Raw genomic sequence first — 19636 nt, forward strand, 5'->3', positions numbered from 1 at the left:
CTACCAGCCGTTGTCTCCTACTAACTGCCAATCCATGAATGATCTTCACATCATCATGATGGAAAAGATCATTGAGCAGATCTATTTCCAAGAGCGATCAATCGGATCAATAAGATTCTCTACCATAAGAGATTGATCCAACAAAAGTGACTGAGTTTTTGGTATTGCTTATCTTGGGCGAGGAGCAGAAATTCAGGGATCATTCCAAACGGAGATCTTTCCCTTCCAAAGATGTTCAATTTTCTCTTTTATTCTAAAAAACTTTAGAAAGTAGATTTTTTGTTTCGACAATTTAGAAATATTACTTATTGATAAGAAATTGTATTAAAAAGACGCGTATCATGAAGCTATGAGCGTAGTTATAATTAGTTTACCATAAAGAATTATAATTTCATTTGGTTTCCAAAATTAGTTTAGATTGTTCAACCAGAATAAATGAAAAATGAAAAAGTTTGATTTAGTGAAACTAAGTTAGAAGTTAAAATAACGATTATTTTACAACAAGGTTGCCTTATTTATTTTTGACTAAACAAGGTTGCCTTATATAATATTTATCACTACTAATCAATTCTGTTTTCTTGGTAAGTTGGTAACTGGAACAGGTTCCTCGACCTCGATCAGGTCAAATAATACAAATGCACTTTGACAAAAGCAAATGTTAGATCGTTATATAGAACCATCGTCTTTTTGCTTTTAGGTTATATTTATTTTCAGGTGCTTCTCTAGAAAACAATATTGACTCATTTACTTCAAAATGTGAAAAGAGAATTAATGGATGTATTCTATTTAAAATTTTAAATGATTTAAGTTTTAATGAATTTTTAAATGATTTTAGATGAACTGTAAAACTTATTATGATTTTAGATAAACTACCACAGCTATGATATTTGAATTTTTTAAATATTAAAACTCCAACAAAACAATTTTAAATCGGTAAACACCTCTTAAAATCTTAAATTAAAATATTTTCAGTAACCAAATATTTTTAATTTAATATATTTAATAATCATGAATTTTTTATTTATGTTTAATTAATAATATTTAGTTTATTATTTAATACAATTACTTCAAACTCTCTTACATCTCTTAAATATTTTGGGTTTGAAGTTACGCGTATTTTTATTATAATAAAAATTTACAGATTCATTAGCGATAAGTATATATAGGATTTTGTTTCGGAGATATATATATATATATATATATATATATATAATAATGGATTCCATATCAGTTCATATACAAGTTGTTTGACTAGTAAAATAACTATTTACCATTTCTAGATACCTATCAAACAACCTTTGAAAACAAATAATTTATGTAAATATGTCGGACGGAAGAGTTGTGAAGCTAATAAAGAGAAAAAGTTGCATATGCACCTATAATATATATTTTTTTCAAAGAATGAACCTATAGTATTTTCAAAACATAATATACTTTAACTAATTTATAAATACATTTACTGTAATTTATAAGGTTATACCCATAACAATGTTGTGTATATAATATAAAAATATTTCTAGATCCCCCCTAACTGAAGATACTTTTTATATAGAAACAACATTATGCTACAATTTTAATAAATAAGACAATTATAAGTAAGCGAATTAAATTCAAAAAGTGAAAATATACTCCCATGAGGCTTCTCATTTTTCAAACAGCTCTAACACCTTTGAAAAGACAAGTTGTTCCAATTCTTCAATGAAACTCTTTCAACGAATGAACAACATGTCTTTGAAATCGTTCAACAAGTGGCTAGTCATATTTTTATAATGATCAACAAAAGACTTCATATATGTGAAAGGTTGACTTCTTTGTATCCTCTACGGATTAGGTGTACTCACAAAATAGCAAGGGTTTTCTTTTAATTCATAATTTCTGGAAAGATTCAAGACCTACTTAAAACATAAACAAACCATAATGGCATTTATTGAATTTTCCAACAAATGGCATAGGGAGGCAGCTCCTTTCAGTAACGCCTCAGAATCTGGGGTTATTTGCCTAAAAAATCAAAACTCGTGGTGGTGATGAATCTTCAGTTAACCATTGAATTTTTCAACAAATGGCATAGGGAGGCAGCTCCTTTCAGTAACGCCTCAGAATCTGGGGTTATTTGCCTAAAAAATCAAAACTCGTGGTGGTGGTGAATCTTCAGTTAACCAGTGAACCCATAATTGTAAAGCAAGTAACGTCCGTGCAAGATAATAAATTTTAATAGTCCAGAAAGTTATATTGGTAAGTGAATTCTTATCAATTTTGAAAATTTTGAGATTTCATTGTTATTGGTTCTTGGATTTCAAAAATCTTAATAGAATTCTTTGTTACTGATTTAAAAATTTTCAAAATCCATTCAAATCTTTTGTCATTCAAAAAGTTTAGTTATTATTCATTTTTTAATTATAACTAAAATTAGTGTTATTTTTTTTTTTTGTCATCAACAAACAGACTCATATAGACTCTGCGAACCTAACTGGTAACTCCGCATCCATGTGAACGACGAAAGACGATTGTTTTCTGGCACATCGTGCTAGACTATCCACCTTTTGATTTTCCGTCCGAGGTACATGAATGATTGTTGAGCTAGTAAAACATGTCTTCAGTAGCTTTATGTCGTGCAGGTAACTCTCAAACGCCGGCCATTCCTCTGGTTCCGAAACTATCTTCACCAATTGAGAACAATCCGTAGCAAAAGTAACCTGAAACTGATGTAAATTCCTTATGCATTCCATTGCCCATATCAAAGCTTCCATCTCTGCATGAAGAGGTGAAAGACATGCCCTAGTATTCCTTGCACCCATCAATCCCTGAAAGCCCTCGAGTATGCTATATCATCCTTGACCTGAATAAGGTTCTTTATCTTTCCAGGAACCATCTATAAAACACCAACGACCAACTCTCAGCTGCCGATTCAAAACCTCATTCTGTGGTGGAGTCTGCTTAGTCTTAATCACCTGGGCCTCAGCCCAAAGTGTTGATTCAGTTTCTGCAAGCGTAAGTGTATCTTTTGGATCAATATCCAAATTACTAAAGACCTTATTATTCCTTCCTTTCCAGATATACCATAGTATCCACGCAAAATGATGATCTTCCATCTTCGGGAGTACCCTCCAGAAAAGATGATCCATATTTGTAAATAATGAGATTGTGGGAAAGTAGACTGGGTTAGACGGTATCTTTGATAAAGCCCAAACTTGACGCGCAGGAGGGCACTCAAAAAACACATGGTTTATTGATTCCTCCTCAGCTCCACATCTAATACAACAAATATCTCCCTTCATTCCTCTTGCTTGCAGATTCTTCTTAACAGCTATACAACCGGATACCATTTGCCATAAAAAATGCTTAAGCTTCGGAGGACATCTCACCTCCCAACAGAAAGCTTTTAGAGTATCCACTGTGGGACCATAAAAAGCTGGTGGTTTTGCCTTGTCCGGATAGACCCGTTCTAGCTGATATCCTGTTTTAACCGAATATTTTCCATTATTTGTGAAATGCCATCCATTCCTATCCACCAATTGAGTCTTACTCAAAGGAATACTTTCAATAATTTGAGCGTCCTGGGGATCCACCAAATCCCGGATTACTTGCGACTTCCAAGTTCGTGAAATTGGATCTATCAAAGAGTCCACTGTGAGGTCCTGATAAGTGTCATGTTGCTTTTTGTTTGCTGGTCTCGGGCGAGTGGTTGGGAGCCATGGATCACTCCATACAGAGATAGAGGACCCCGTTCCCACCCTTTTGATTAGTCCTTTGCTAACCAGAGATCTAGCAGATACAATACTCCTCCAACCGTATGACGAAGAGTATGAACGGATCGGTTCTAGGGGTGAGGCATTCCTATAGTACCGTCCTTTAAAAACTCTAGCAAAAAGAGTTGAAGGCTTCTCTATCAGCCTCCACAATTGCTTTCCAAGCATAGCTGTATTGAAATCCGTTATGTCCTTAAAGCCTAGACCTCCTTCGTCTTTGTTTGTACATACTTTGTCCCATGACTTCCAGTGCATACCCCTTGTATTTCCCCCTGGGCTCCACCAAAATTTTGATACCGCACTCGTCAATTTCTTTACCGTTGCTTTTGGTACCCGATAAACAGACATCACATGGTTAGGCAAAGCCGTGACTACTGATTTAATGATAACTTCCTTTCCACCTTTTGAAAAAAACTTAAACGTCCACCCATTCACCCTGTTATTCAAACGGTCCTGGACAAAACCAAAAACTTGTATCTTGGATCCCCCAAGACTCTCTGGCAGACCTAGATATGATCCCATCCCTCCTAAATTTTGTATCCCAAGGATGTCTCTCAATTCCTGTCTAGTGGACTCCTCAATCTTATGTCCAAATTGAATCGAAGATTTCTGAAAATTAATCAGTTGCCCCGAGACCACCTCATATTCCTTCAGAATCCTAAGAATAGTATCATCTGCGAACAATAAATGAGAGATTGAAGAACAATAACTAAAATTAGTGTTATTAGAAGATGAATTCTATTCATTTTTAGTTATACGACTCAACGTTCAAAATATCATATGTATCCATGTGATTTTCAAAATCCATACTAACAAAACAAAATAGTTGTACTTAAAAAATATCTATTGCAATTTAAGTCCAAATTATATGTCCAAAACTATTATTTTTGAATATATAATTATTTTACATTGTTTTATCATTTTTGAATATACAATTATATTTATAAATATTAAAATATTTTATAAAAATATTTTCATAAAGTATTTTTGAATTTTAAAAAGAAAACTTGACAAAAAATTGAAAAACAAAATTCGAAAAGTATTAAAAAATTGTAAAAAGTTTAAATTTAAAAATATATAATTCGAAATTAAAGAAAAATTATAATTCTTATTATTTATATATCTACAAATAGTCTTTTGCATTTTTAATGAAACCTCTTTTGGTTCATTTTTTTGTGACAAAAACTTAAAATAAACTATTTAAAAGAATCGCCCAATTTGTATGTATCACTATTATTATTATTTTTTAATTTGAAAGAAAATATAAATAATCATGCTATATGATTGAGAAAAAATATTATATATTTACTTTACAAAAAGAATGATAGAAAAAAGGTAATACAAATTCATGAAAAATCTATACCAATCTAAAAAAGTTATGATCAAATTTCATTAGTCAATGTATAAAAAATGTCACAATCCACATAACTTTGTTAAATCTATCAACTTTTAAAATTTTACAAACTCGATACAAATTCATCTCCCAATAACCCCCCAAAGGTTGAACATTACAAGATTTTCTATTATTTTTATTTATAGTTAATTTAATTATCATTAAATATGCACCCTAGCTTAAAATTTAGGAAGTAAAAATTAATTTATTGGTTTTAAAAATAATGAGTTCAAATTATATTAACACTAAATTTAATTAACTAATCAATTATATTATATTAATTACTATAAACGGAATTATATATACTTACTAATTCGTATATATTCAATTCTAATCTAATTTAAATGCAAGAAAACAAATTCTTTAAACCCTTCACCAAATACATAATAATATAATTTTTATCGATAGAGTATTAAAATTAGATATATATATATATATATAATATTTAATAAAATAAATATTATATTTATCTACTTTTAATATTTAATGATATGACTGAACATGTTATTATTGATATTTTAAGTATAGTTCTACGGGTTATTCCACCAAACATGTAAAATATTTATTAAATAGAACTTATTAAATATAAAATTAATTGAAGAAAACATAAAACACAAGTTAGACTTGGGGGTTTATGTATCTATTGGGATATGGGTTGAGTATTTTAAATTTCTCTTCTAATTTATATCACATCATAAGTCTCATTCCGGTAAATTTGTAAGTACAAATCAGGCTCGAATATAACACATTGATTTTGGTTCTGATTTGTAGAACATCCTAAAACTCATAAAGTAGCTATATATCATTCGGATTCAGATTATATTGATTTGGTTCGGATACATCCAAATTTAAATCAAAATTTAAAAACAAAACATAAAAAATAAATACTTATTATATAGAATTAGATATTTGAAGTTCTTATTTAAAATTTAAATACTTATTTTTATATATCATTTCAAAATAAATATAGAAATAAATATTTGAAGTACATATTTATGTTTCGAATATTTATATTTTTGATTAATTGGGACATTAGGATAGGTTTTTCAGATTTTTCGGGTTATCCATTCGGATTTGACTAATAACACTTCGAATTCAGATTTGTTTTGTACCACCATACAAGATTCATTCTGGTATATTTTATATTTTGGACCGGGTACGAACCGTATTTTTGGTTTGGGTTTAGTTCGGACTTCGGGTTATGGATTATATATATATATATATACCTACGTCTACTTTAGATAATGAGAAAATGCGAGTATAACAAGTTTTCACTGAAAAATTATTAAGGCACGGATCAAAATCAATTATTAATTATGATATTTTGGGTCGACAACATTTAAAGGAAAAAAAAATCTTATTTGCAAAACTGACGGTCCAGAAAAATTATACATGTGATGTCACCAAAATCCCTCGTTGTTGAAATTTCCTTCGGTTGAGATTTGTTTTCAACGAAACAGTGATATTATATTATAACAAAACATGTGTCTATTATTAATGTTGACTGTTGGAGAGAAGTATAAGCCAATATGCCGACAAAAAAAGTATAGCCAATTTGGAGACGATGTAATAATACAAGAGTTTTTACATTATAGTTTTATTTTCTGGGATTATATTGAATCAAGTTTTTATAATTGTTTATGTTAAAATGGCAAATTATCATTTTTAGTTGTGGATTTAGCAAATTCTATGGTGTTATTAACTACAATATTGGTTGATGTCTTAAAAAATAGAATTAGTGATAGCATTTTAAAATTGTTAAAACATACATTCAAATTTACTATCATTGAAATAATAATTTAATTATTTATTGCATCATCAAATATTTTTGTCAAAGAGTATGGAAATTGATGATCAATTAATCAAAATCAACTACTCACAACATATACGATTAAAATGCAGTTTTATGAACAATAATTGTATAACACATCTTTCTTCACAACACACATATCCATGAAACGATTTTATCTGCACAATACTAATAGTGTGTACATTTACGAAGGATAACTCTCTACAACACTCGAACTGAAACTATGAGAGACGGTTCTTCTTGAATATTAACATTACTCTGGAACTTCTAGTACGTTTGTGTCAAAAGGATGTACAATCCTGTAAATCGCGGACTACCAAATCAAATTACTTCCACAGAATATAACATTCTCTATAAACTGCTGTAAAGATTTATGTTTCCTTTTGGCTGTTATCAACTATTTTCAGTTGCACCACAATTTAATATGCAATATTTTTTAATCCAAGGAATCCTCAAATCCAATCATATCGGTGAACATGCGCAACATCCCCGCGTTGACTGCTTCCAACTATATCATACAGAGCCTTCAAGTATTCTTTGTATGAGTTAGAAAACCAAATTGAAATAAACAATTACACATAAAACCGATAATATGAAAACAAACAATGAAAAATGTTTTCACAAATGAGACCACAAAGTCGATATGATATTTTTTCCTTAATTCTTTATATTGACTTTGTAGTGCGACAGGCCATAAACGACTTAGAGTCACATGATAAAATCATGATAAACTTTCACACAACGCTCGTGAACAGTTTCTACGAACTACAAATACTATGAAACACTCGTAAACTTATTATGGGAGATTTTTGATGGTTTTCGATGTGAAAATGTGTCCATGAAGAGTGAGGATATATAGACTAATTTTTAAAAAGAAGGCGAAAAACGACTTTCAGTTAATTGTTGCAAAATGTTCAGCCCCTTAGCGGAGATTCACGGAGATCTTAGGAAGTGGATGTTACGAAATTTTTTCATCAAGTTTCTCTCACTCTCGTTTCCCGTTTAAATATCTTGACGAGAGATAGACTTCGTGTTATTTTAAGAGGAACTACGCATCGTTTAAATATGATGCTGTTTTTAGTTCTGAAATATGCCAAAAACTGAAATTAATTTGGCCATAAAATGATCTTAATGAGCCTTCGACCTTTCACCAAAGCCCACACCCACGCGAGCCGGTCAGACGGTGGCGGCGACACATGCAAGCTCTCTCTCCTTGAAGCCTTGGACCAATGTTACGCGGGTGAACATATTTATGCAACTCAAGTTTTGTTGTTCCACCCTATGTGAGCCAAAGAGAAATGACTTGTCTTTGTCTTAAAATCTTTTCAACTTGTCCACTTCATTGTTTCATTTGTCATTGCAAGTTTTCTAACGAACGATTAATCCTTGCTATAACGACCACCAGTTTGACCAGAATAGCCACTGAAAAAGTAAAAAAAAAAAAAGTCAAATTTTATATTTTTGTCAAAAAGAGAGTTCCAACAGCGTCGCTCCCTCTTGACGGGCACGATCTTCATTAATACACCAGTGCACACAATATATATATATATATATACTTCTTTTTTTTTTTTTGTGTGTGAGAAACGCCAACAACTAGCCGCTGCATTTAATCGTGAGGATAAAGTGGACAACTAAATATAAGCTCTCTTCAGCTTCTTGTTGTCTGCGCAACAACTACTCTTGAAGTATTTTCTTGCATACGGAATCTACTCTGGCCATATAAACAATTCAACGTACTAAAAACAAAAAAAAATGTCATAAATCAGTTGAAAAAAATGGTATAACTTGGACGGCTTAAACGATGGTTACATGAAAAAACATATATTAACGACCGATAGAATGTTTGTCATACTTAGTTATCGGATTGCGATGTCCTTTCCAGTTAGTCATTTAATAATGTTCCACGTCATGAAAATCTTCATAAGAGCATCTCCAATGGTGTTACCCACCATTGGAGTCCTTAGCCATATTTTAATAATTTTTTTTTTTTTTCTGAATAGTTAAGGACTTTGATCCTAATTATATGTCCAATGGTGTTACTACTATGAAGTCCTTAGAATTTTTTTTTTTTTTAAGAAATTAAAAATTATGAAAGTTGCAAAACATTAAAATTGAAAATTCATTTATTGAATGATTAAATGCAAACATACAATAATTATTCATCTTCATCATTACCAAACTTGTTCCAAATATTTTCTACCAAATCATTTTTCAATCGTTCATGTAACTGCCTATCACGAAGATGAGTCCGTATAAGAAGCATATTAGCGAGACTTGGAGGCATCTCGGAAGTATTGGGTGCATCCACATTCGAACTTCTGGTCGAGGTTCCTTCTTCAAATTCAGATGTATCATACTGAGTGTATCCATTGCGTTCATTTTCTACTATCATATTGTGAAGTATGATACATGTTCGCATAACCATCCCTATCTGTTTCTTGTCCCACAAAATAGCCGGGTTTTTCACTATTGCAAATCGAGATTGCAATACTCCAAAAGCCCGCTCCACATCTTTTCGGGTTGATTCTTGAACTTTAGCAAATAACTCTGCTTTAGGACCTTGAGGAAGTGAGATAGATTGGATAAATGTTGACCATTTTGGATATATACCGTCAGTGAGGTAGTACGCCATATCATATTGGTGTCCGTTGACCACGTATTGTACCCTTGGAGCTCGACCTTGTAAAATGTCATCAAAAATAGGTGACCGATCGAGGACGTTAATATCGTTTAAGGTACCTGGTGGACCAAAAAAAGCATGCCATATCCAAAGATCTTGTGAAGCGACAGCCTCCAAGACAATTGTCGGCTTTCCTGATCCACGTGTGTACTGTCCTTTCCAAGCAGTTGGGCAATTTTTCCACTCCCAATGCATACAATCGATGCTTCCAACCATTCCAGGAAAGCCACGTATTTCTCCAATGTCGAGTAGTCGTTGAAGATCTTCTGTAGTGGGTCTGCGTAGATATTCTTCTCCAAATAATTGTATTACGCTTTCTGTAAAATTAGTTAAACACGAAAGTGCTGTGCTTTCACCAAGTCGGAGATATTCGTCTGTGGCGTCCGCCGCGCAGCCATAAGCAAGCATACGAATAGCTGCCGTACACTTCATGTTACAATGCAAACTCCTACTAATTTCACACGAGGCAGAGATGAAGGATAATTTAATCCACTAACCTCAGAGGGCTCTCTCGAGTTCAGCCACACGCATAAGCAGCATTCTCACCTCGTCCTGCAGCATTCTCACCTGGTCCTGAACATACATCATACAGTTATTACAGAACTATAGTCCTATAAGTAAAGTCCTAAAGACATAACAGATCACTCATCACTCACCTTAAGTGCCTGGCACTCTCTCAGAAGCTTCGCCTGCTCGTGATACCGTTCTTTGAGCCTCTCAACTTCTTCATGAATAGCCGTAACCCATGGTTGCCTGAAATGCAGCCCATCATTCTGCAAAAAAAGATAAACATTTGTCAGAATATGAACCATAAAAATAACCAGATTAATTACAGTACATACCTCAAAGTCTTTGCAGATAAAGTATCTTTTTCCCGGGAGGTAGTCGTACGTATCATCTTCATCAACGGTTTCTTTCGTGATTGATCCACAGGGGCAAATTTTGGGAATCCCCTGTTGCGCATTTGCAACAAAATCGATCATGTTGTAGTACTCTTTCTGTGCTTTCTTATCTCGAAGTTCTTCCTCCATTTCAAAACCTGCAAGGAAAATCATGTTATCAGATTCATAATTAGCTATAAGGATAGCTTAACACAAATGGTTTCGACTATCCCGAACCCGTAATCGATTTACAAATCAATCTCGAACCGTAAAATTATTTATAACTCTTCACGGAACGTAAATCAATCCAGAAATCAATCCCAACTCAATTTCAAACCCTATATCTATTAAAACCATACGATAGAACTCTCAAACAACAAAGAACCGATTCGAGATGCAGAAAATAACAAACCTAGACGAAAACCGTAAATCGAAAAAAATTCCCAATTCGATTTGAAACCTAAAATAGATTTTTACCACACGATAGAACCCTAGAACTGACTTAATCAACATGCATCAACACCTAATCCACAAATATTGAGTTAAGAGCACGCGATTTACCTTCACCGTTTCACGATCTCTGAATCGCCTTTCGCCTTCGGGAGAGTTTTTTTTCCGAGACGGAGAAAGAGAATGAATGTTTTTTTCCACATACGAAACACAACCCATGCCATGACCACTCCCGTCTTGCCACGTCATTAAGGATTTGATCCTTAAACCCCTTAATTTAGGATCAATCCTTCGGTTACGACATTTTAAAATTATTTTTTTAATTGCTTTTACCTAAGTTATCGCGCTTAGGATTCATCACGAACCCGCGTTGCGGGTGCTCTAAGACATTAAGTCTTTGAAGTTGATTGATCTCTCTACTTATCTGTATTTGTCATTTTTAGAGCTGTAGGTATATTAAGTTTACATAGATCAAAGCCACAAGAGTTTCTTTGATTATTAAATGATGAATATTTTTTTGGCTATTGGTATTAAATGAGATATTGAAACTATAGTTAAGATTTATGATTTTCAGCATTATTTACCAAAAGAACTGATAATATAATATATAACTGATAATATAATATATATATATATATATATATACACTATCACTATGTATTTGTCAACGACTCAACGGTAATAACTCTTGACTAACTACAAGTGGTGGTGATCTTTTTTGAAAAGTGGTTGTGTTTATTTTGGAGACATAAGATGATAAAACCATTAATTATCCTCTGAATCGAAGACACAAATCAAGAAGATAAATTTAGGTGTGGGATACCAATCTCACGTCAGAATATATTTACCAGAAAGAGATTTGGCGATATCGCTAAAGCAATATAAAGTAGTTTTGGAATTGCAATACATGGTAAAGTAATTGACCAAACGAATTTTATTCTTACTTTTCTTTAGTGCAATGTCTATTTCAGTAGCTCTTATAATATACGTACTTGAAAGGTTTATATTATTTACAATACGATATAGTTTATCAAATTCAAAGACACGTGAAAGAGTTTGGCATAAAGTTGGCCCCATAAAAGATCCAAATTATCAACCTACAATGCTTTTAAGCAAGGAAAAACAACTTTGAATTATGCTTTATGCATGTCAGTTTTTCCTAAGAAAATCATGTTCTGATAGTCGAAACCCAATAAAATTAAAATTTCTAACCGATGAAATATATAGTTATAAAATGTATTTTAAGAGACAAAAAAATTACCGTAAATGCAGAAAATTCGATTGTTATTAAAATATTCTGAGCAAAATGGACGGTATTAATGTTATAAAAGGACAGTATTTTTAATGAAACTTTACTGCCGACTTTCTGGAAAGCTAAAAACAAAAGTAAAAAATAGTCATAAAATGATGAAATAAACATTACAAATTGGTTTACAAATATCACAAAAGTAGTTCTCGGATTCCCATTTCAGTCACGTCACCTGATTTCTAAATAATCAGCCAGACCTTATCGACCGGAGTAGTTCAAACACGACTCAAATAATACTTTAGTACTTTGACTTGAGAAAAACAAAACTTCAGTTCATGTAAGTCTTTGATACTGATTGATTGAATGTTTATTATATTTATTTTATATAAAGTTGGTTTATAAAAATGATTCGTAAATAAATTCAAAGTAGTTAAGAAAAGAAACAATATATTTAATTCAATCTAAAAATATAAAAAGTGTTTATTTCAGTTTTTAATATATCATATTCTAAATTTACTAAGTTTTTCTCTCTTAAATTTAGATCTAAAATAAAACTATTTTAAAAAATTATAAATATTTTGTGTTGAGTTTCAAATCTGCATACATATCATTTACCAGTATCATCATCCATTATATCTATGATGAAATTGGTGCGTAGATGATCTTTACATATACAATTGTCAAGATGGTTATTATAGAGGTGAGAAAATATTTCTCTTCCAAAAATTCTATAACAATCAAAGAGTAAAGATTTTTTAGGAGGTGGGTGGTGATTAACTATAGATTTTTCACTTTGCCTGGCACAAACTTATTTTATGGCTGGTTAAGAGCATGGCTGGTTAAGAGCATGGCCAACGAGATAATTTAGTTTTGGAATTCTAAGAAAAAAAAAAAAAAAAATATATATATATATATATATATGTATGTATATATTATATATGTGTATGTAAATGCGGGAAACGTAATCCAAAATATCTGATTTTAGATATTTTAGTTTTGTTTTCCGTAAAATTTAGAACTCCGTAATTACATACAAATATATAAGATATACATACATATATATGTACTGTTACAACCCTAAAACTAAAATTCTTTGATAAAGTTGTTCTAAACTTTCTCCCCTCAGTTCAGACCTTGAGCATCTCCTGATAAATAATAGGGTGAATTAGCCAAATAACCAAATTTGAAAAGAAAATTAAGTGTATAGCATTGATTTTGACATAATAAAGCCCATAACAATTATGTCAACTTCTATCCGGTAATACTCTTTTTTTGTTCAAGTTGTCAGTAATAGAGAGAGAAACTGATGATATCAACAATCTGACACCCCACAATTAATTATCACACGTAATTCAATCAACACCACACATTTGTTTAACACATAAATATACATCTAATTTTTCTATACCATATTACTAAAAATAATAGGATTCAAAATCCACTCACACCTAGTAAATACTAAACTTTAATCCAAACCTCAACTCCAAAATAATAAACCCTAAACTTTAAACATCCCCTTCCATCTAAATACTAAACCCTAAACCCTAATTACTGAACCCTAAACCCAAATATAAACCTTAAACCCAATTATCAAAATCTGAAAATAGTATATAATATTATGTAATATTAAACTAAATCCAAACAAAACTCCTCAATGCTAAACTCAGACCTAACTTTTGAATACTAAACCCAAAAATGCTATCACTAAACCCAAACCTAAACTCCCACCTTCCAAATACTAAACCCTAAATCCTAATCACTAAACCCTAAACCCAAGTATAGACTATAAACCCAAATAGAATGGAACAAAATACATAGTATAGTATAAATTGGTAAGCAAAAAAAACACCCTTTTTTAATCGTCAAATGGAACATACATAATACGGTCACTAAACCCAAACATCAACCCCCACCTTCCAAATACTAAACCCTAAATCTTAATCATTAAACCTAAACCCAAGTATAAACTCTAAACCCAAATAGTATAGAACAAAATAAATAGTATAGTACATATAGTTGTAAACAAGAAATTGATAAATAATGAATTTATCAAACAATCGATGGTACAATAATACAACAACCGTAGCATACTATTTAGTTTGGTACTTGCGAATTGTACAAAAATATAAGAATCGTACTATACTATAATTTTCTTTCACTACATATAGTATAGTCGACGAGTTCATCTTCTTCACATCTTCCTCTTTTTACAGACATGGTGATACACACATTCACTAGTACAGAGTAATTATTCTTCATCATACCATATCAATACAGCATACTATAACAATTTAAATAACAATGAAAAAAATCAAGATGAACAACATTGAAAAAAACTAAAAAAAAAAAGAAATTGTGATGTCACCTCGTTGTTGTCTACGGTGCCATCTTCTCCTCCAAACTCAATTCTACAAGCCCAAAATCCATATTATTTCTTAGTCTAGTGGTTTGTATTCGTATGTATAAAAAAAACAGAGATTGGAGGAGAAGAGGAAGAAGAAGAGAAAGAGATGTGGAACAATGATAACCACAATTTATTAAATTATTTATTTAATATTTCTTTTGATAAATAACTCTCAGCAGGTCACACAGGTTGAATTGAAGGGTAATATAGCATTATTACATAAAATATATGTACTATAGATGAAAGTTAGGGGTTTTAGCTATGTAATGAATTATAATTTGTTTGAAGGTTATACAGCCCAATTTCCCTAAATAATAATCATTTACGTGGCATAAACTTATATTATGGCAAAATAGCTGACTTATGCATATTGTCTAGTCAGTTCCGAAAGTTTACAGTTATATCTAGACACTGATAAACTCATTAAAATTTTTGAGTTCTATCAAAATTTGTTTTAAACAGTTGTAACATGCTCAAACTAACATGTGTCAATTAAATAATAAACATAACCAATTAATTGTTGAAGTGGCAATGATATCAATAAAATAGTGGGCAAACGGTCGATCTGTTACCAAATGTATTCTAAAGTACCTTCTTAATATGATAAAAAATAAAAATGTTATAATCAGAGATAACTAATTTAGAAGCAGATCCTCCTAAATAAGACAGAGTGTCATTCTTATGCTTTTGGCTTCCGACTTACAAATCACATATTCTTTTTACCTCTAGACTAAGAAAAAATAAACTTCTATATAAAAAGAAAATTTTTCCATATTTCAAGATATAATCTTCTTTTTTTAACAACGAACAGCTATTATATAATTCAAACTTGAGGTGCATGGTCTACCCAGACCAGAATAAAACAATCAATGTAGTAAAGAACTCTATAAAAAGATCTTGCAATCTTGGCTAACGAGTCCGAAATTCCATTTTGTGCCCTTAGAATATGATATATTTCGAAGTCCGTAAAATATATCTTTAGTGTCTTTATTGCCTCCAATTCAGTTGCAAAACTTGACCAAGCAAGAGGCTCTTTTATCATCGCGATCAAATCTTTGCAATATGTCCAAAGCTCTGACAAGATAAATGTTGTAGCATTCTCTTCATTGCCCATCGCAGTGCTTCCACTTTCAAATGTAAAGCAGTTTCTCGCTTTCTTAAGTTTCACATCCCGTAAGTTGAATCTTTCCTAGACTATCATTCCATACCCAGCCACAACCACTGAACTGACCTGTGGAAGTCCACGAACCATCCACCATACAGATATGAGGGATTCCTCACTACTATGGTCCAGTAGAATGGGAGGTACCAAGTCATTCACATTAAACCAGGCATGGCACTCACTTTCTGCATATCGAACTAACTTCATGGGATCCCTGTCGATCCCCCTAGCTAAAAAGTTTATCATTCTGAGACTTCCAAATATACCAGATTATCCATGGGTAAGGATCCATGTCCAGTTCTGGTTCAATGAAGCTATTCTTCCTCCGGAAGAGGTAATCTATATTCGCATAAATGCTTGATAGCGGAAATATATCAGGACTAGATGGTGTAGTCGATAGGGACCATACTTGCAAGGATGGAGGAAATTCAAATATAGTATGAGTAATTGTTTCTTCCGGTTCCCTACATCTTGAGAAATAATTATCGCATCTCATATTATGGCGTGTCAAATTTCTCGTTACAACCACATGTCCTGTTAGGAGTTGCCACATAAGATTCTTATGACATTATCTTTTGAGGTGTTTTTACTTTCCAAACAAAGATTTAAAGTTTGGCTATACTGGGCTCCTGGACCTCCATTTCTTCATCAGCTCTCATTAGGTTCCGAGCTACCCAATATCCAAATTTAACCGTGTACTAACCATTCTTTGTAAAGTTCCAGCAGAAAGAATCACGTAGATGAGTAGAGCTTATGGCTAAATTTCTTATAAGAGGTATATCATCAGGGGCTACATAGTTCTCTAATAATCCAACATCCCATTCCCTTGAGGCTCCAATAATAAAGTCACTGACTCTCATGTTTAGGTGCAAAACATGGGCAGACGATCGAGCCGGCCTAGCCAGTATAGTACAAATCCAAGGGTTTTCTCACACCTTTACCTCATATCCAAAATGAATTTTCTGTCTAATTCCCAAAAGCAATAGTTTTTGTGACGCTGAAATACTAGTCCACACATATGATGGGTTGTGTACTGAATTTATTCGCAAAAGCGAACTCATTCTGTAATATCCCCCTCTCAAAACTCTCGCCACTAGAGAGTCAGGGTACTGAACTAATCTCCAAAATTGCTTGCCAATAAATCCATGTTGAACTCGTAAATCATTCAGAAACCAATCCCACCCTCTTCTCTTGGTAAACATAGCTTTTTCCATTTTCCTAGTGAATTCTCCTCTTAGGAAGATTGAAGCTCCACTAGAATTTTGCGATATGGCGCTTGCAAGATTCTCACATATCTCAAGCGGGAGCAAAAGGATAAACATGACGTATGTCGGAAGAGTTAGTAAGGTAGAGTTGATTAAGACTTTTTTTCTCCTTTCAATAGCCATCTACTCGTCCTTCCATTTATTATGTTCATTAATTTATCTTTGAACTACTAATATCTTCAGGAATCACTAAGTGGGACCCCATTCCTCCTTCAGTATGGATCACAAGTCTATCTTTTAGTTGCTATCTAACGTTTTCACCATTCCTCTTACCAAAGAGTAAGGAGGATTTCTCAAAGTTGATACACTGGCTGGTATTTGTCCATATTTCATAACTACTTTAATTACTTATTCACATTTACGGGGCTCCGTCTTACAGAAAAAAAGACTATCATCAGCAAAGAGAAAGTTGATACCGAGGGACACACATGTGTAACACGCATCCCTGTTATTTTTCTTTGGTTGTCATGTCAATATAATATTTGAGGTGATTTGACTTTTAATGGAGTTTTATATGATTTCAATAAGTTGCAGAGATTTAGGTGATTTTTGTTAAACCACTCTAGAATATAACCTAAAACCATGAGATTTGAGTTTTAATTTTTGTAACTAACAAACTCCACCCAAACACTCTAAAATCACCTGAAAACTTTAAGACTCCACAACTTAAAATATTTTCAATAATAGTGGATTTTAGAGTACTCTACGAAATGTTAAGTTCAATAACAATGAATTTTAAATGAGTTTTTAAAATTTATTTTTGAATAACAGTAGATTTGTCATTTTAATACAAATCACCTAAAACTCTCAGTTGAATACACCCCCCTAAATAATTCGAAAAAGAAAAAAACTGATTATCCATTTATCTGAAATATGGAATAATTTATAAAACTTGGTCTAATTTTTTTTAACTATCCATTAAAAGTATGACAAATGATAGATATGACTCCTTCTATTGTATTTTAGTTTTAAATGTCATTTAATAATTATTCACATATATATAAACAAAAACATATATTTTATTATTATAATTCTTGTTAAAACATTAAATAATTTATATTATTATTTATTAATAGATTTAATTCATATGATTTATACTGTTTATATTAATTTGGACTAAAATTAAATCAATAAGTAATTCTAAACAAAAAAATTAAAAAGTTTTAATTTAAAGTAAACAAAATAATAAACATATTATATATTTTTTTTGGGTCTAAATGTTAAAATTTATACCATTTTTAAGAGTTTACAATGTTGTGTAAACACAACTTATTACAAAGAAGGAAAAAGAGCAAGGAAAGGAGCAATAAGAGAGCAATAAAAGGAGAATAGCATTAACTATATGGGGAGATAAACCAAAAGTACAACTCAAGCAAAGATGGGGGAGGAGCAGAGACAGTGGGTCTTGAAAGAGCCAGAAGTCTATCTCGCACAGTACGATCCACCACTCGGAACACAGCCTCTTGAGTTGAAGACACACCGGTAAAAACCCTGGCATTACGCTCGCGCCAGATGTTGTAAATGATGACTTGATTTAGGAGCTTCATCACCGCAACCGCTCGCCGGGCATGAGGACCAGGGAAGTGCTGGCAAAGGACCACGACCGCATCAAGTGTAGCCGGAGGAGTCGCCAAAAACCTGCCACAAAAACGAGTCTAAGTAGCAACCGCAAAGGGACAATCAAAGAAAAAATGGCTAATAGACTCATCAGCTACAGAGCAGAGAACACAACCTGGTTGGATATTCAAACCCCAAGATATCAACCGATCACGCGTTGGGAGCCTACGAAGGAAGGCTGTCCAAGCGATAAACGAACAGCGAGTAATTTCCTCTCTGAACCATGCCACTGAATGCCACTGAACTAGGGGAATTGGAACACGCATCCTCTCCCAAGTTACCTTAGATGAGAATGAGTTTCCAAAAGCGCCAGAACTCGTTCTCCACAAGTATGTATCGCAGCCATAGGTTGCAGATGGAACCGGCAAGGTAGAGAGAATAATCTGAAGAGTGATTGCATACTCAGAGCGAGCCGAAGGGAGATTCCAGTGGTCGTTGGTTACTGCTTGAGATACAGTAGCATCAAGCGGAATCCTAAGATCACGGGGGCCTGATGGACCAGAAAGGAGGTGTAAAGGACCCAACTCTGTCCAATAATCATATCAAAACAAAGCTGTGCATCCATCTCGAACACTACATCGAAAATAGGTATGAAGTTCTGCTTTCATCTGAAACATACTCCTCACAGTCTTTGAGAACCTTGGCGAGTCATTCACTAGCCATAAAAATAGATTTGCGGGAACATATTATATTTTATCTGAAATATGTGGAAATTTATAAAACTTTGTCTAACTTTTCAACTTTTGATTAAAAATAAGAAAAGTTCTATATATATAAATGTATATGTATTTGTTCCTCCTTGCTCATGTCGTGGTGTGAGCTGTAGTGGTCTTCTGCTCCGGTTCCTCTCTGGTGTTTCCCTCGGTGGTGTTCCACTTCGCCTTCATCAGTTTGTTCTTTTGACGGCTGGCCATTTCAGATAGATGACTGGATGTAATAGTGCTGGTTTGCTGACGCGGTGGTGGACTTTCCAGTGAAG

The 19636-nt window shown here is 32.7% G+C and overlaps 2 protein-coding genes across 2 annotated transcripts; both read right to left on the reverse strand.

Annotated features, from left to right (window-relative positions):
• Window positions 1-9057: 9057 nt before the first annotated feature.
• Window positions 9058-10112, reverse strand: LOC103838766 (putative nuclease HARBI1). Its single transcript, XM_009115216.2, has one exon. The coding sequence runs from the start codon at window positions 10059-10061 to the stop codon at window positions 9105-9107; it is 957 nt and encodes a 318-aa protein (XP_009113464.2). The 5' UTR covers window positions 10062-10112; the 3' UTR covers window positions 9058-9104.
• Window positions 10113-18374: 8262 nt separating this feature from the next.
• Window positions 18375-19309, reverse strand: LOC103838767. Its single transcript, XM_033278296.1, has 3 exons — window positions 19297-19309; window positions 18745-19183; window positions 18375-18678 (listed from the first exon to the last, which is right to left on the reverse strand). The coding sequence occupies exons 1-3, from the start codon at window positions 19307-19309 to the stop codon at window positions 18375-18377; spliced, it is 756 nt and encodes a 251-aa protein (XP_033134187.1).
• Between the last annotated feature and the right edge of the window lie 327 nt (window positions 19310-19636).

Source organism: Brassica rapa, chromosome A09, assembly GCF_000309985.2.
Source record: "Brassica rapa cultivar Chiifu-401-42 chromosome A09, CAAS_Brap_v3.01, whole genome shotgun sequence".
Lineage (NCBI taxonomy): Eukaryota > Viridiplantae > Streptophyta > Magnoliopsida > Brassicales > Brassicaceae > Brassica > Brassica rapa.